The sequence below is a fragment of the Anoplophora glabripennis genome, unplaced genomic scaffold (genome assembly GCF_000390285.2).
Source record: "Anoplophora glabripennis isolate ALB-LARVAE unplaced genomic scaffold, Agla_2.0 scaffold22, whole genome shotgun sequence".
NCBI classification, from domain to species: Eukaryota; Metazoa; Arthropoda; class Insecta; order Coleoptera; family Cerambycidae; genus Anoplophora; species Anoplophora glabripennis.
Genome location: NW_019416298.1, coordinates 95,887 through 111,789, shown reverse-complemented (window position 1 = coordinate 111,789; position 15,903 = coordinate 95,887). Strand labels below are relative to the sequence as shown.

At 30.6% G+C, this 15,903-nt stretch overlaps 1 protein-coding gene across 1 annotated transcript in view; it reads left to right on the top strand.

The window, feature by feature from the left end:
• The first annotated feature begins 375 nt into the window (after positions 1 to 375).
• The window catches only part of LOC108917322 (NACHT and WD repeat domain-containing protein 2), a 78,454-nt gene continuing 62,926 nt past the window's right edge, over positions 376 to 15,903 (top strand). The window contains exons 1-2 of the mRNA XM_018723870.1: positions 376 to 901; positions 15,050 to 15,267. Of these exons, the coding sequence (XP_018579386.1) occupies positions 834 to 901; positions 15,050 to 15,267 (286 nt within the window). The 5' untranslated portion in view covers positions 376 to 833. The remainder of the gene's footprint in view (positions 902 to 15,049; positions 15,268 to 15,903) is intronic.

Genomic DNA, 15,903 nt, shown 5'->3' with positions numbered 1-15,903 from the left:
TTTTTCATAACTCATTTGAGATGAGATGAGACCCCTCTTGTATTATCATTTCCAAGACTTTCCAACAATAAATTCACGCCTAGTAATTTTTACGAGTTCTCTATGATTTTTCACCTTTATTTCTTGGTCTATTACGGGTAGATTCAAACATCTCGATAAAGTTTCTGTATTCAAACTGTAAATAAGGCGACATCTTCCGGAAAATATTCCAAACAGAACGGATGTAACCTAGTCCGAAAGAGAAACCTGTAATAACGGCACCAGTCGCACGTAAAGACGTCGTGACGCCCTCCCAGAGAGTCCCGAAAATACTTGGGCGTCTGTTGACGTCACACTATAGCGCTTGCTTGATCCCGCCGTTCTTAACATTGATTATTGCCTACTGTATGTGTGACTTACGTCAAGCCAGACATGCAGTCGAAATATTCCAAATATTACTATTTATTTATATTATGTGTAGTGTAAATAGTAAATGGTATGTAAAAAAAATATTAAAATCTCACATAACTGGAATAAAGCCAAATCAATAATTTTATTAAATTGGAACCGAATAAAATCTAGTGCCCCAAAAATTTACGAAGCAATTAAATATTTTAATTAAACTCTTGTAGTTCTCTTAGAAGATAGGTGTTATTAACGTGTTGTTTCTCTTAACCAATAGTTGTATTTATAATTAATTCTGATAAAGAAATATTGAAGTTTTGTGTTACTGACGATTATTATTCTAATAATTAGAAATGTGCGGGTTATTTCGAAAAAGAGACACAATCGTAAGGAAGTTAATGACTTATTTTTGCAAATAAACAGTGTAGCAGAAAAAAAGGTGTTTCGACATGGGGAACTCCTGCAGCAGTGGGCAGGCTCACAAGGATAAAGACAATATGTCCCAAAGGTCCGAAGAGTAAGTAAATTAAATACATTGTTATTTATATAGAATGTAGAATTTTATGATTTATATTTTATGTATATCCTCACATTAAAATATTTAATATGAGAATGAAAGTAATAGAAAGAACTCCGTCCAAATATGTGCTATTTTAGAATTTACCGTTTTCATTACAAAAATGTGTGTCAATATATTTCTCTTTGTAGAAAATATATTTAACTAAATAACACCCGTGTTTGTTTTTGCCAAAATTCAAAGGTGGGAATGTAAACACACAAAATCAAAGCTGCCGTATAAGGACCTTGAATTCTATATTTAAATAATAATCCTAATGCCTCATAAATATCAAAAATAAAAACAAAAAAAAAACATTGTAATAAAGCATATGAAAAATGAATAATTTTGAAGGGAATTAGGAAGCGGACAATAAAAATACTTTATTAGATGGATTAGGGTGTAAGTAAATTTTAAATCCAAATATTAATAACTATACAGGGTCTAAAAAAATGTGGGTATATACAATTTACAAAAGTAATGGGGATTAGACATATATAATTGCTGTTCTAAAATATGTTGTTATGGAGATAAAAAGCGTTGAATTTCTAAAAACAAATAATAATTATAGTCTGTACGGTACGTCGCTGACAAAAACAAGATTTTTGATTATTTTTTCTATAATGTAACAATACAACAACTTTTTGTTAGTAAACCTCATATTATATTTAAAAATTCATTTTTTTTTTCACTTTTGTCTTTAAATCTCCGGAAAAAGTATTAAAAAAATTCAAAGAAATATATTTTTTTAGAGGCCACTAAATTTTTGTATGAGCACACACGATTTTTATATAAATAAATGAAACTTCATATGACTATCTAAATAATAATAATACCCTACTGCTGCCCACCAAATAACATTGTAATATCGTACATTTTAATAATTGAAAACAGAATATACTACACAAATCAACAGTAAATATAGCAGCTAATGAAAGAAATCCTTCTTATGTTCTTTAAATATAAAATAGTAGATTTTAATACAATATTGCAGTGTTTGTACTTGTTTTACGAAGGTCATCTAAAATCTAGTACCCAATAAAGAAGAAAATGCGATCATGAAAACGACGTTAACGACTAAAGTTAATCATTCGAAGTCACACCTTAGATGTATAGCACTAGAGTCTAGAGACAGCCAAGTCCACTTCGCTTCGAGGCTCCCCGCATGCGCGTTTTGTATATGATGTAAACCAAAGATAACTTTAGTGGAATAATTTTTACATTTATTTTAAATATTTTTCAATCGTTTCACATGCAGAAAAACCTAAGAACACTATTTTGTAGGGATGAATTATGACTCTCCATTACTCCTAAGTCTTTGGGGATCAGAATATGCAATCAGAAAACCAACTGAGCATAAATTTTTAGAAGAAATGGTCCTATATTTTTTTGTAGAAATTGATATAGGGGTATATTATAAACTTTTTATAATCGTCATTCATTTGTTCTACTTCTCACTGAAAATTATTTTCACCCGTTTTTTACCATTTTGACTAACCTGGTACATTTGCTGCAGAGAGTAGGTACATATTTTTAATTTCACATACATATTATGTCATACTTTTGAAATTTTATAATCAACAAAATCGCAATTTTTATGTTTAGGATAAGCCCAGTTTCATAAATTTGGAAAAATCAAACCAGGCGGTCGGTGAAAATTGAAGTAGTCATATTTTTATAAATAAGCCTGGGACCCATACCGTTTTTTATTAAATGATTTCTAGACCACAAACAAAACTTTTAAACATTTCAAATTAAAGAAAATTAGACATTAAATTACAGGGTGTCTACCCTGGGTTCTCAAGAAGAGTTGCACGTATATGAGCAAAATATTTTTTATAATCAGCTAATAAATACAATTTTTTTTTTGCAAGATTTTAATTTTTCTTCAATTTCGAGTATTATGAATTCAGAAACATGGATGTATCAAATTGAAATTTAAATAGTCAACCCTTTCCGAAATTCCAGAGTAAGAACACGATATTTTAAATTCTTATTTCGCCAATTTCGTTCAAAATTTTTTTATCACAAAAGTTCTCTTTATGGGCCCAGAAATCATATCCTAAAAGACAGTCCCATGCTTGTTCACAAAAATATGGCCACTTCAATTTCCAGCAGACCTGAATCACTCGACCCAGACATCAAATATTTGTGACAATAATTATATTTTACATAGGTACCTGCAGAGTCGTTTATAGTCCTGGTTTCTTTAAACAATAATTATTTCAGTGTTCCAAGGCTTACTATTTGAAAATTTTTGAAGTATGCGTTTATGTATGAATATTTCTAATTTTCAATTTTTAGCCAATAAAATGAAAGAACTATGACAGTATATAATATGGTGTGTCCCCGGATGGGGTACTGCACTCTTGTAAATTTTTTTATTGTTGATTTTTCGAGAAAAAAATTATTTTTATGTTAGGAAGTAGTAGGCAGTAATCAAATACATATGTAATAAAATATACAGGGCATCCAAAAATATTCAAAATGTGAAATTTTCCCTAAACAAAGTGCCTCTAATTTCTGTTTGTTAAAAACTTTATTTAATATAGCTGATCAAGAACTCAACAACAACAATTGCTTAAATACGGGGTGTAGTCAGAGAAGAAGAATAATCATATTTTGCAAATAAAAAGACGCCGCATTTTTTAACTATCTTACCACATAATTACCTACCAAGGATATTTTCTTATCAATGTCAAAGTCAACATAATATTTATTTTTATTAACTGCCCACCGAATAATTTTTATTAATAATGCTAACCATAGAGCAACGAATTTTTCTTGTAAAATGGTTATGGAATCGGTACTGTTTCATACCAATATGCAATACAAATTTTTAATGAAAAGTATCCAAATGTAACTGTAACTCGTAGAGCAGTACGCGAACTAATTATAAAAGTTGATACCACTGGTGATGTAAAGAATATTAAAAAGATAAAAAGATAATACAATGATAATGACGCTGCTACTGTTGTAGTTATGGACTCTGTACAAGACAATCCAAAGATGGCACTCAGGAAAAGGTCAGAAATCATAGATATTAGCAGATCTGATATTCAAAAAATTTTAGTATAAGTACGACAAAATCCATCCTCTCAAACCAGTGTTTAATCATAAATTGGTTGATGGAGATGATGGTCGTCGTTTGGATTTGTGTTTAACAATAGGTGAAAAACTTATTGAAAACAGATTCTTTCATTACAATATTTTATTTAGTGACGTATCAACATTTACAACTACACTGAAAAAAAAATAGAGTAGTAACCGCTTCTTCAATTGTAGATCTATGTACTACAATTTGTTGTGATTATAGCTCCAAACACTATTTTACTTCAATAGAAATGTTACTAAGTACTATATACATTGTTGTACTATTTACTAAAACTTGTGTGCGTTTATTGACACAATTTTTTATAAATATATCTATTAAATTAAAAATTACCAATAAATTATGTAAAAAAATACACATTGGTAATAATTTTCAATACACTGGTTTGTAACTATTGATACATAGTACTGTAATTTTTTACAGAATTATTGCTTTAATTACTATTTTAACTTGCTAAGAATACTATTTGGTTTTTTAAATTTTACGAAAATATATCTGGAGGGGGATTATTACTTTACCAAAAGAAAAGAATTTGATGCAGTTCATATACATATATTTATTAATCTATTTCAGAACTAAATTTTAACACAAAGTTTGATGTGTACCTATTAGTTTGCTAATATGTTTATGTACGCATAACGGATATGATACTGGTATTATACACATACAGGGCGAGTCAGAAAGAATAGGTCAACCCTAAGCTAGAGATACTAGACACCAAAATATTATGTTTGAGTTCATCATATCTTATACGAATGTCGCTGGTTTAAGAAATACAGGGTGTTCAAGGTATAAATTTTATTCTGAAATTTCTCAATAATTGAGAAAGTTTTGATAGCATGACTAAAAATTGGTAGTGTTGGGTTTTTTGATGTGAGAATTACGAATTTGAAGCTTATTTTGACCTTGCTCCTAGAGAGTTTCACCGTATTACTTAGGTAAATCAAAACAATTTTTTTTATATGTTGAGCTATGTTTAAAAAAGTAAAAAATATAAAAAAACATTTAATTCTACATAAAAAATGTACTCTTATTTAAGTCGCCTAACTTTCGGTTTCTGTGATATTTGCATTTAAAAGTTTTTTTGTTACATCTTTTAAATTGATTTTATTTCTGATGACATATTCTTATTCCATAGGACTTTCTACATATGTTTAGATATGATCCTATTCAAATATCGTAATAGCAAAGAAATAAATAGCAATACAAAAGAAGAGAATTATGTATCGCCCTATATATGAAGTTTTTTAAAGTTTTTAATAGTCGTCCTGCTGGACTAACTAAATGTCAATATATACTGAACTGAAAGAGTTGACCGATGGAGTTAGATTGATGTATGGACCACGGAATTTAAATAGAGAAATTAAACGCGTTTGATCTCAGCACACGAAGTATTAATTTGTTGAAGTCATATTTACAGAATAGACACCAATTTGTTCAATTCCAGGGTTGTAAATATAAAAGATTTCTATAGCAATCAGGTGTACATAAGAATTAATTTTTGGCCCGCTATTATTCGTAATGTTTATTAATGACATAACTGCGAATGTTAACAGGGTACATTGTTTATTGTATGCTGATGAGCTGGAATTATTCAGAGATGTTACACCTGAATCAGACCTGTGCTCTACTTCAAAAAGCAATAAATATAATAACTGTTTGGTGCAATAAATTAGCTCTAATTGTTGATAAATGTAATACGGCGTCTTTTACATGTAAAATTATGTAACTACGTCAAATTTGATTAGAAGATGAGAGACTTAAAAAAACACATATTGAAGTAGTTGCATAATCTGCATATAAGTCTTAAGTATTATTATACGCCCTTCTAAAAGATTTTATAAAATAAAATAGTTTTTTAATTTTAAAGATGTAGGTACATGTATACAGGGTGATTCAGAACTTATCCAAAAAAAAAAAAAAAATCTGGATGTACAGGGGACCCTTACAAATACAATTTTGTAAAGAAAAAATCAAAAAGGTCAGTTCGAAATTGATTTAAAAATACACTTCTGCACGGCACTGGAAACTGGTCCACTGTAAAACCTGACCTCGCACAATGCGACCGGTATGGCGGCGTGATAAAAACGGACAAAAACTTTCGCAAGGAAAGAAATATGTAAATAGAATTTTATCGCACCTATTTTATGTCGGCAAATTCAAATGCTTTTGCCTTTATTAATTATTAATAAAATTAATTTGTGTTTTTAAATAATAAAATCATTTGACATACCCGATGCTGCAACAGCAATTGTTCAAAATTTTATCCACTCACGTGTAAACACATTTGGGTCCGTCTTACTCACTTTCTACGAACTAACACAAATGATATCTTCCTTCACCATAACACAAATACTTCACCATAATATAAATGTTGTTTTGCTTCACCATAAATTAAAACGATATCCATCAACTCTGAGTTGCTATACACGCAAGGCATTTTTGACACTAACTACTAAAAAACTGATGTAAATAACACAGATAACAGGTAAAAACTACCGCAACGACGGATTTCAGTATTAGGAGTCGCATGGCTCTCCACGCGTATTGCGAATTACGCTAGAGACTACAGTTGTCCAGCTATGTAGTGGTTTAATGTGCTATAACTTCAATAATTTTTTTCTCAGAAACTATAAGGATTTTACATACATTTTTTTTACAATATTGACTCCATTTCTCATGCCGCATCTATTCCCAAATTTTTTTGGATAAGTTGTGAATCACCCTGTATATTTAATATCATGTATTTTCGAATCTGTTTTTAGATCATAGTTGAATGCAATTCCAACACAGGCCAAGATACCTGTGTTCAGAGATTTTAAGCCGCTGTGTTTAGTTTGATCTGACAATACAATTATAGGGATTTGGTTGCGTTCGCCTCAAAAGCGATTTCATATGCCATATTGCAAATGATCCAAGTGATTAAAAAAATTATAATTCACCATGATGACATTCTTGGGGACCGCCTAGCCGGGTGTCTTGGCCGGCGGATTTCGATCTGCCGAGTCAAGCATCACGGACGTGGGCCGGAATTTGGATGGGTGACCTAAGGCAGGTTCGGGGACGTGGCTGTGGCAGCCTACCAAGAGACCTGGGTCGCCCAACATTTGCCGCACGCGTGTGGTCCCCGATAAATGGTAATGAGAACAGACCAAGAAATCTCTGTAACTCAAGACCATGATATCATACATAAACTGTACGAGACTTTGCCACCAAGCCACCCGTGAAGTAAAATAGGATGGTTTGAAGAAAAGTACTCGAGTAATGAAGGTGGGTGTACAAGGGGCCTAAAAAGGCCTAAGTGCCGGTGGAAGACAATTCCACCACCCTCCGACATACATACAGGGTGATTTACTATATTTTGACCCCTCCATTAACTTTTTTGTTTTAAGAGTTATAAAAAAATGTAAAATACAAAAGTTGCACGATTTTTTATGAATTTTTCGAAAATGACATTTGAAAAACAAATTAAGTCCAAAAAAATGGCCGCGGGTGTTAACTTTGTTAATTTAAATGGAACACCCAAAAATATACAGATATTTTTACATATTTGGATAGAATGTTCTCTGTCGAAAATAGTCATATAGGGTTTGTTGGGTCCATCTCTAACAATAAGCGAGATACTATTAAAAAAGAAAAGGTTTTTTATTAAGAAAATAAGATATCTTGTAATTGTTAGACCTCTTTCAGACATTTCTGCCTTCTTTCCAATTACGTAAGGATTTACAGATTTAGTTATAATATATTTTGACATATCGGACATTGATATGGTTCAAAATGCGTATAGGTAACTAAATCTCACTAATTAGGCCGTGTGAGACCTAAATTACTGATGGATAATGTTATATGGTAGGTTGCGACAGTGACAGGTAATGTCATGACAACATTGTTACTGATCGACAGTTTGCATTATGATTTAATTAAAATAGGTTACACCACAGAAGTAGAAATATTATTAGGAATTCAAATAGAGTAAAGATCTTCTCCATATTCTATTTTAATTCCTAATAATATTTCAATTTTCTACTGCTGTGTAACCTATTTTAATTAAATAATAATACAAACTGTCAATTAATAACAATGTTATCATGACATTACCTGTCACTGTCACGGCCTACCATATAACATTGTCCATGAGTAATAAGGCCTCTCACGGCCTAATTAGTGAGATTTAGAAGATCTATACGCATTTTGGACCATATCAATGTCCGACATGTCAAAATATATTACGACTAAATCTGTAAATCCTTACGTAATTGGAGAAAAAGGCAGAAGTGCCTGAAAGAGGTATAACAATTACAAGATATCTTAATTTCTTAATAAAAAAACATTTTCTTTTTTTAATATTATCTCGCTTATTGTTAGAGATTGACCCAACAAACCCTATATGACTATGCACGACAGGGAACGTTCTATCCAAATATGTAAAAATGTACAGGGTGTTCCATTTAAATTAACAAAGTTAACATCCGCGGCCAATTTGTTTGGACTTCCATTTGTTTTTCAAATGTCATTTTCGAAAAATTCATAAAAAATCGTGCAACTTTTGTATTTTACATTTTTGTATAACTCTTAAAAGAAAAAAGTTAAAGGGAGGGGGGGTCAAAATATAGTGAATCACCCTGTACATACATACATGATGACATTCTAATAAATACTTAGATGGGACACTTTTTTACGATACCTTATATATTTTTTATTTTTGCACCTATATTTGACATAGTAAAATTATTTTGAATTTTTTAATAAATTAAAAAATAAAAAATTTATTTTTTTCAGCTCCATCCATATAAGGCTGTCTTACGGTAACGCCCCATTAGACTATTTCACAGATTACTTCAATTTCAATTTTGAAAATTTAGGCTTAGGGGTTTTTGGGCGTGCTTTCTTTAAATAAAATAATGACATTGTTATAACACTTCCGGTTATACCGAAAGTCGCCATCTACTTGTTTATTTTAAATGGAATACGATATATATTTTTGCATATTTGGATTCTACTCATAATTTTAGGGGGACTTTTATCAAGCTTCCCTATATCTATCTCTAACGGTCTCTGAGTTATTTCAATTTTTTCAATTTCAAAAAAAAGGTTGCTTTTCGATAGCCTAATTCAAAAATGCCTATTTTTACATCGTCCTAGCTTAAGTATTGATATTTGGGAGGGAGATAAGGGAATGCCTACCATTTATTACAGTTACTTTTAAAATGTTTTAATTTTATACAGGTTGGTGAAAATTTAAGTATTGTCGAATTTGCTTAACTTCAAACCGCTAAAACTTGGTTTTTGTAAATGGAACACTCTGTATAGGTCAAAATCTGTTGTAGAATTTTACTCTCTACCTATCCATATTACAGTTCCCTATACCTATCTCTTCTAATTTTTCGTTTATTGACGGTTTTTGCCGTAAGTAATTAAAATGATCCAATTTCTTGCGAGGATGGCTCTGAACTTAAAAGCAAAACAACCAATATATCATCATTGCAGATTTCTGGAAATTTATCCTAAGTTACTAAGTCTATTATTGACAGAAAAATATTATTGAGGAATTATGTTTTTTAGAAATATTTGGGGTATACCAGTCGCCCTTACTCAGCTTAGATCACATACTGTCTATTATGTTTCGATTAGTAACAATTTACATTCGTATTTATATGATTTACATAGCAAGGATTACATAAAAAATAAAACTTTTAATGTCTTTCGTTTTATGTTTACGTCAAAAGAGGGGGGATATATTGTAAATAATTGGTGTAAGTGAAGAAACATTAAATGAACTGACTGAATCTACTAAGTTAAATTATTGAATGAAACTTCGCTATGTTGTAAACAAAAAAGTACGAGACAAGTATATTTTCTTTTCTACTGATAAATATTTTATAAGGGTATAAAGCACCCTTAAAATGTTCCTCCAAAAATAGTTTTTTCAAGAAATTTCAATGTATGTACAATTTTCTTTAATACGTGTCATATATTTTTTGTTCTCTACAACATAGCGAAGTTTCATTGAAATCAGTGATTGACGCTTTGATAATCTTCCTTGTTAGTACTGAACATTTTGATAATTTCATTTGTTTATGACCTGCACCTAAACTGATTAATTACACTCGAATACCGGGTGGCTTTCTAGCGCACGGTATAAGTTTTAAGAAATTGAAATATGTGAACTATTTTATTGGCTCCAATAACGAAAAAGTGTCTGTTAACTGGTAATTTTTCTTATATGCTCACAATAAAATAAAAAGTCACTCGCTAGGGATTAACGGAAAGTCAAATTTGAGTATAATTCGTCGATAAATTTCATAAAATTTGTACTTATATTAAGAGTGAAATTGATGCATTATTGAATATGTCAGTGAAATTTCACTCAATTTCTTTTACAGTATATATGAACAAATCCATTCTCATCTCTCATTCAGTGACTTGTGAGATTTTTTGTTATGTTACAGAAATAAAAATTTCGATAAAATTTGATTGTAGGTTTCCAATAAATATATTTTTTATCGTTTTGTAACAATGACCATTCACTACTATTTCCAATCACATAAAACATGATGGCTGAGATGACACGAGCCGTTCTAGCTTCAATAGAAGTAGGCATGTCATCGTTGTCATCCCACTCCGAGCGTAACTTTTTATAAATACTGACTATTTTCACGTGTAAAGAGTGGGAGATATATGTTAAAATAAGTATTTGCCTGTCCGACGATTCTTTTAAAACTCTGGATTCTCTTCACTCAGTTCCCAGATTGATAGGGTTTTGGAATTGTTAGGCTCATGGTGATTTTTAATAAAGAATAAAAGGGTTACTGAGCTGCATTCAAAGGTTTTAGAATCCATCAAGATGGTCATTAGATACGAGCCTTCTTGTATTCTCAGGCTTAAGGCATTATGTTACAGGGTTATATTATTGTGGGAGTTGAGGTTAAGAAGTTTCAATACAGTTTGTATGAAAGGCCCATGAAATACCTAGATAGAATCCACTATTGAGAACTTTTCAAGATATACATTAAAATTAGTGATTTACTAAAAATCCTGACTTATAGGGTCAAAGCAAAGGTTAGGCTGAAAATATGTAAGAATAACATGGCATGCTTTACTGCGCAGACAACTTATTTTCGTGGGCCTGTGTATGTCAATTGAAAGCAAACTAGAAACCGATGTAAACAAAATTCCGAAACATATTTTTATAGGTTTGGATTTTTTAACTCGTGTAAAATATTTTTTTTTATTTAGAAATGCAATCAGTATTTAAATCACCGTATCTAATTTCCAATATATTAAGTGGCTTGGAAATTGTCAAGTTGCCAATATATCCACCACTAGTTAGCAAAATTAATTTAGTAAACTCTTGACTTTTATAAGTTAAATCTTATCCATGGACTTTCCATTTGATTGATTTTATTTAAGTTTAAGTTTAATTTAAGTTTTTTAATTTTTCACAGGTGACAAAGTAGGTACCCAAATAAACAAAGCAAATATTAAAAAAATATTACTATACTTGACTGCATTATACAGATTGATTATAGGCATTACTGACGCACGATTTCCAGAATCGCTTATTGTAGTAAAATCCTGTGACCTATTTTTTAGTACCTATCCAGGCCAGATGCGACAGGATTAAAGTGAGAGAAGAGCTGAACTAAAAATTAAAATTTTGTGTTGGAAAAGGGACACTCTGAATTATGGGCAGATTCAATTTATTCATTATAATTTTGAAATATTCTGATTGTGCTTGTACTTATACATGTAATCCGTAACACTTATTTATGTCTGGTTATATACACAGGCTATTACAAATTCGCTTCTCACTGCAGGGATGTCGGAAACGGTAAGATATACGAAGTAGTTTAAATGGAGGCAAAGTTGCATAATCAGGCCTCTAAAAAATCAAGGCTAACATAATTAGTTTTCCAAATATTTGAAAAAAAAACAAAATTTTGGAAATCCGTTTCTGTTTCATTTCAGCGTTGTTTGAGGTGATATTGAAAAAAGGAAAACACTTTCTCATGACAACTTTTTGCCCTCTATCGAATGGCATAATCAATTTTTATGTTTCGTCTCTCCAGGACCATCATCAACTTCATTTTCTTGTTGCGTCAAAATAAAACATAATTGCAATTTTAATTTCATTATAACAAATTAATTCTTAAAAATGCATATGAACAACCTCCAAATGAATATTATACTTTAAAAAATTACAGTAGGTAAATGTTCAAAAACGTTTCGGTTTTGGCAAATGTTGAAAATGAAGATAAGCATATTATGATCGGAATTATTATACCTGTAACCGCAACTGTGAAAGAGCATATCAGATGTATTTGTATGAATATCGTGAAAAAAATTAGATCGAAATTTGTTTGAGAAACCTAGAAATAACTATGAGCATAGGATTAAAACTTTAAAAATGTTTTATTGTAACGTGTAATGGTAGTTTAAATAACTAGGTGGATTTCACAGAGTCTAACAACACTTAGAGTATACGATAATTCAATAAACGTAGAAATCTAAAAAAAAATATATAAATTTGGAACGAATACATTGAAGATGTATTTTTCGAGACAAAAGGTTTGCATCTAATTCGGGCTGAGGAAATACACTAAATAAAATTTCCAGGGTCGTATTAAAAAAAATAAGTTGATGATGGTCCTGGAGAGACGAAACGTTACATATAAAAATTAATTATGCCATGCGAGAAAGGACAGAAAGTTGCCATGAGAAAGTGTTCGTCTTTTTTCAGTATCACCTCAAACAACGTTGAAATGAAACAAAAACGGATTTCCAAAATTTCGGTTTTTTGTCAAATATTTCGACAACTAATCATGATAGCCTTGATTTTTTAGGGGCATAATGTTGGTCCCCTGATTACGCAACTTTGTCCCCATTTAATCTACATTCTATCTCATACCGATTCCGAGATCCCTGTATTGAGAAGCGAATTTGTAACAGCCTGTATGTCAAATAAAAAATATTTAAAAAATATTGATATCGTAAATTATTCTCTAATAGTTACTTTATAATAGGGTTACACAAATCACAAAAGCTTTTCCTGAAATTAAGCCTAAGATATTTTCTGTTGTTTCACTATATTTCAAATCTCATATCTGTTAAAAAAAAATTAATAAACAAAAATTTAATAATCCGTGTTATATTAACCATATAGAATTTATAACTGAATTTATCGTGGAAATAAGTTCTGAATATTTTTTATATAAATCAAAATACATATGTATGTATAAGTAGGTAAATAAATGTTTATTGATGCAAAGTTTATGTAATTTTAATAATTTATTTCAAAATTCACTAATTAATATTTATCAAGTTAATAGTCACATGAATTAAATGCAAAATAATTTATATTGTTTTGTTAGCGACACTCGCTATTTGAACAGGAAAAACAAGTTTCCTTTTGATATTAAAATAGGCACCGAAATATAATGAAATGGTGTACTTGAACCTAGAAATGCCAAATTTGGTACACGGTGTGAGTGCACCAAGAGCATTGATCGACAGTAAGTAGAGTTCAATTGAAGCATTTTAAAGGATTGATAAGGGATGATGCACCATTAAAATGTGACAGAATTGTTTAACCCGTTGACGAATTTAAAAAATTATTACTTTATTTTATGGGGAATTTAATTTTAATCATTTCATTCAAGTACACCAATTTTTATGTAAAATTTTCCTACTTGTTATCAAATTATCCTTACAATAAGAGATTTAAAATCTCTTAAAGTCTACTTCAAAATGCATGTTGAAATATCGTCCTAAATGTATTGAATGAAGTTCATTATGAAAACCTTTATTTTGAGATGATTTTTAGGGGTTTCGTTTCAATAACTGAAGTGCACAACTACTGACACTCGGACAGATTTGAAATTTGGAATGTATTGTAAATATTTACTTAGTAAGAGATATGTGACGACCAAGCATCAAAATACAACAAATATATTTTTTATCCTGAAATTATGTTCTGGTTGAATTGCTGCATAGAAAAAATATTTAAGTAAATATTTGTGTCCGTACGCTTATAAAAATATTTAATCATTTTATCAATTATCTACCGGTGTGCATTCAATGTATTATATATTACACAGCTGATAATGTATATTTATTAATTTAAGTGTTTGTTTATAAAGCTCTCTTATCTTAACAATGAACATTAATTCTGAAGTACTATTTACGTCATCGGAAGCATTTTGAGTACCTAAGTGCCTACCTATCATAAAACAAATGGATTGGTTTAAAAGTGTAAGGAGTGTAAATAATAACTGCTATCTCATTATCAATTACTGAAATAAACGATATACTAAATATTTGGATGTCTTTTTAAAGCTCGTGCAGCATTTAAAGTCGTTTAGCCGACATTTCCATTATTTTTTTAGAATTTAAAAAAGGCGCACTCACCCAGGATTTGCAACACAGCCTGTGTAATATAAAAATTTGTACTTGAAATATCCAGATTGCAGCTTACTTTCTACCTGGGTCTTAGCCCAACTAATCCAGCTCCTACGCTACTGTTTTGGAACCATCCGTATACCATAACAGACTCCATTTCTTCACGCGTATGTGTGTGTGTGCGTAGATACTGGTAGTAACGGAGTATTAAAAGCTAAAACGCTTCTAGCTTCTGCCGTATCAACTGCAGTACAACGGCATTACTGTGAAGTTTATTTAAACGTCCCTAGTGCAATGCATGTTAAGGCTTTTCTACAGTACCAATGCAACCCCACTAATCCTATAAGAATGAAGCTTTACTCACTCCCTCACTTACCTGCCTTACCTAATAGCGTTTTCACTAAAAAATTAAACAAATCTTTAGAACATATTTTATATATCAATAAAGTGTAACTGGCGCTCACTATTGATTAGTACAAAGTAAAAACAATTTTTTTAATTCCTACCCAAAAAATTTAATAGTTAGAACTTTCTACTTCATTTCGATGGAATGTAAAAAATTGCAATTTGCAAGTAATGTATAGGTGTCATTGTTTCAGATCAGGAAGTTATCAAATTCGGGCAAGTTTACCAACCGAAAAGCAACAAACTTTGCTGAATCATATCACTCCACATTCTGGAGTTATCCTTGAGCCCAGTACCGCAGGACAACCTCCATTACAACCACAACCTGCCCCTGCTTCCGTGCCGCCTGCACAGGAGAAGAAACCCACACTTTCAAAGGTTTTGAAAGGTGTGGCTGCCCCAAGCATATCTGGCAAGTGACATAATTTTTGTATAATACTAAACTAGGGTTTCTGATTTCTAGGCCTACTTTTTTTCTCGGGTCTCGAGAATTCTCGACTAGGAATTCCCGGGAATTCTCGAATTCTCGAGAAATTTCTAAAACTTAAAAAAGTCATAATTTTGGTATTGCAATGCGAAATATAAACATGCCATTATACTTAACAATCATCATTAACATTTATTATTTATTCAGTATTTTTATTAATTACTTATGTTGCTACTTCTACTAACAAAACTAAATTAAACTTTGTGTTTCTTCTTAAAAACCTTTAACTTGTTTTTTTATTAAACACTTTTAATATACTTATGTTTATTTCAATGTTTTTGAATCGTAGCTTTCTTCCAATAATAATTATTAATAATCATTAATCATGCAGTATTTTAATTAAATAAATAGTAAATAAGGAATTTAACCGAAGAAAAAACAAGCTTTAATTTAAAGATACAGAAGCGTTCTTCCTATTAATTTATCACTTATAATCACAATCTTTTAATTAACAAAACAAAAATAAAATAATCAACTAAAGGAACAGGAACTAAATATTTTCAGAATCAACATCAACATTAGGTATCTGCTTATAATAAAATTTCTACACAGACTTATAAC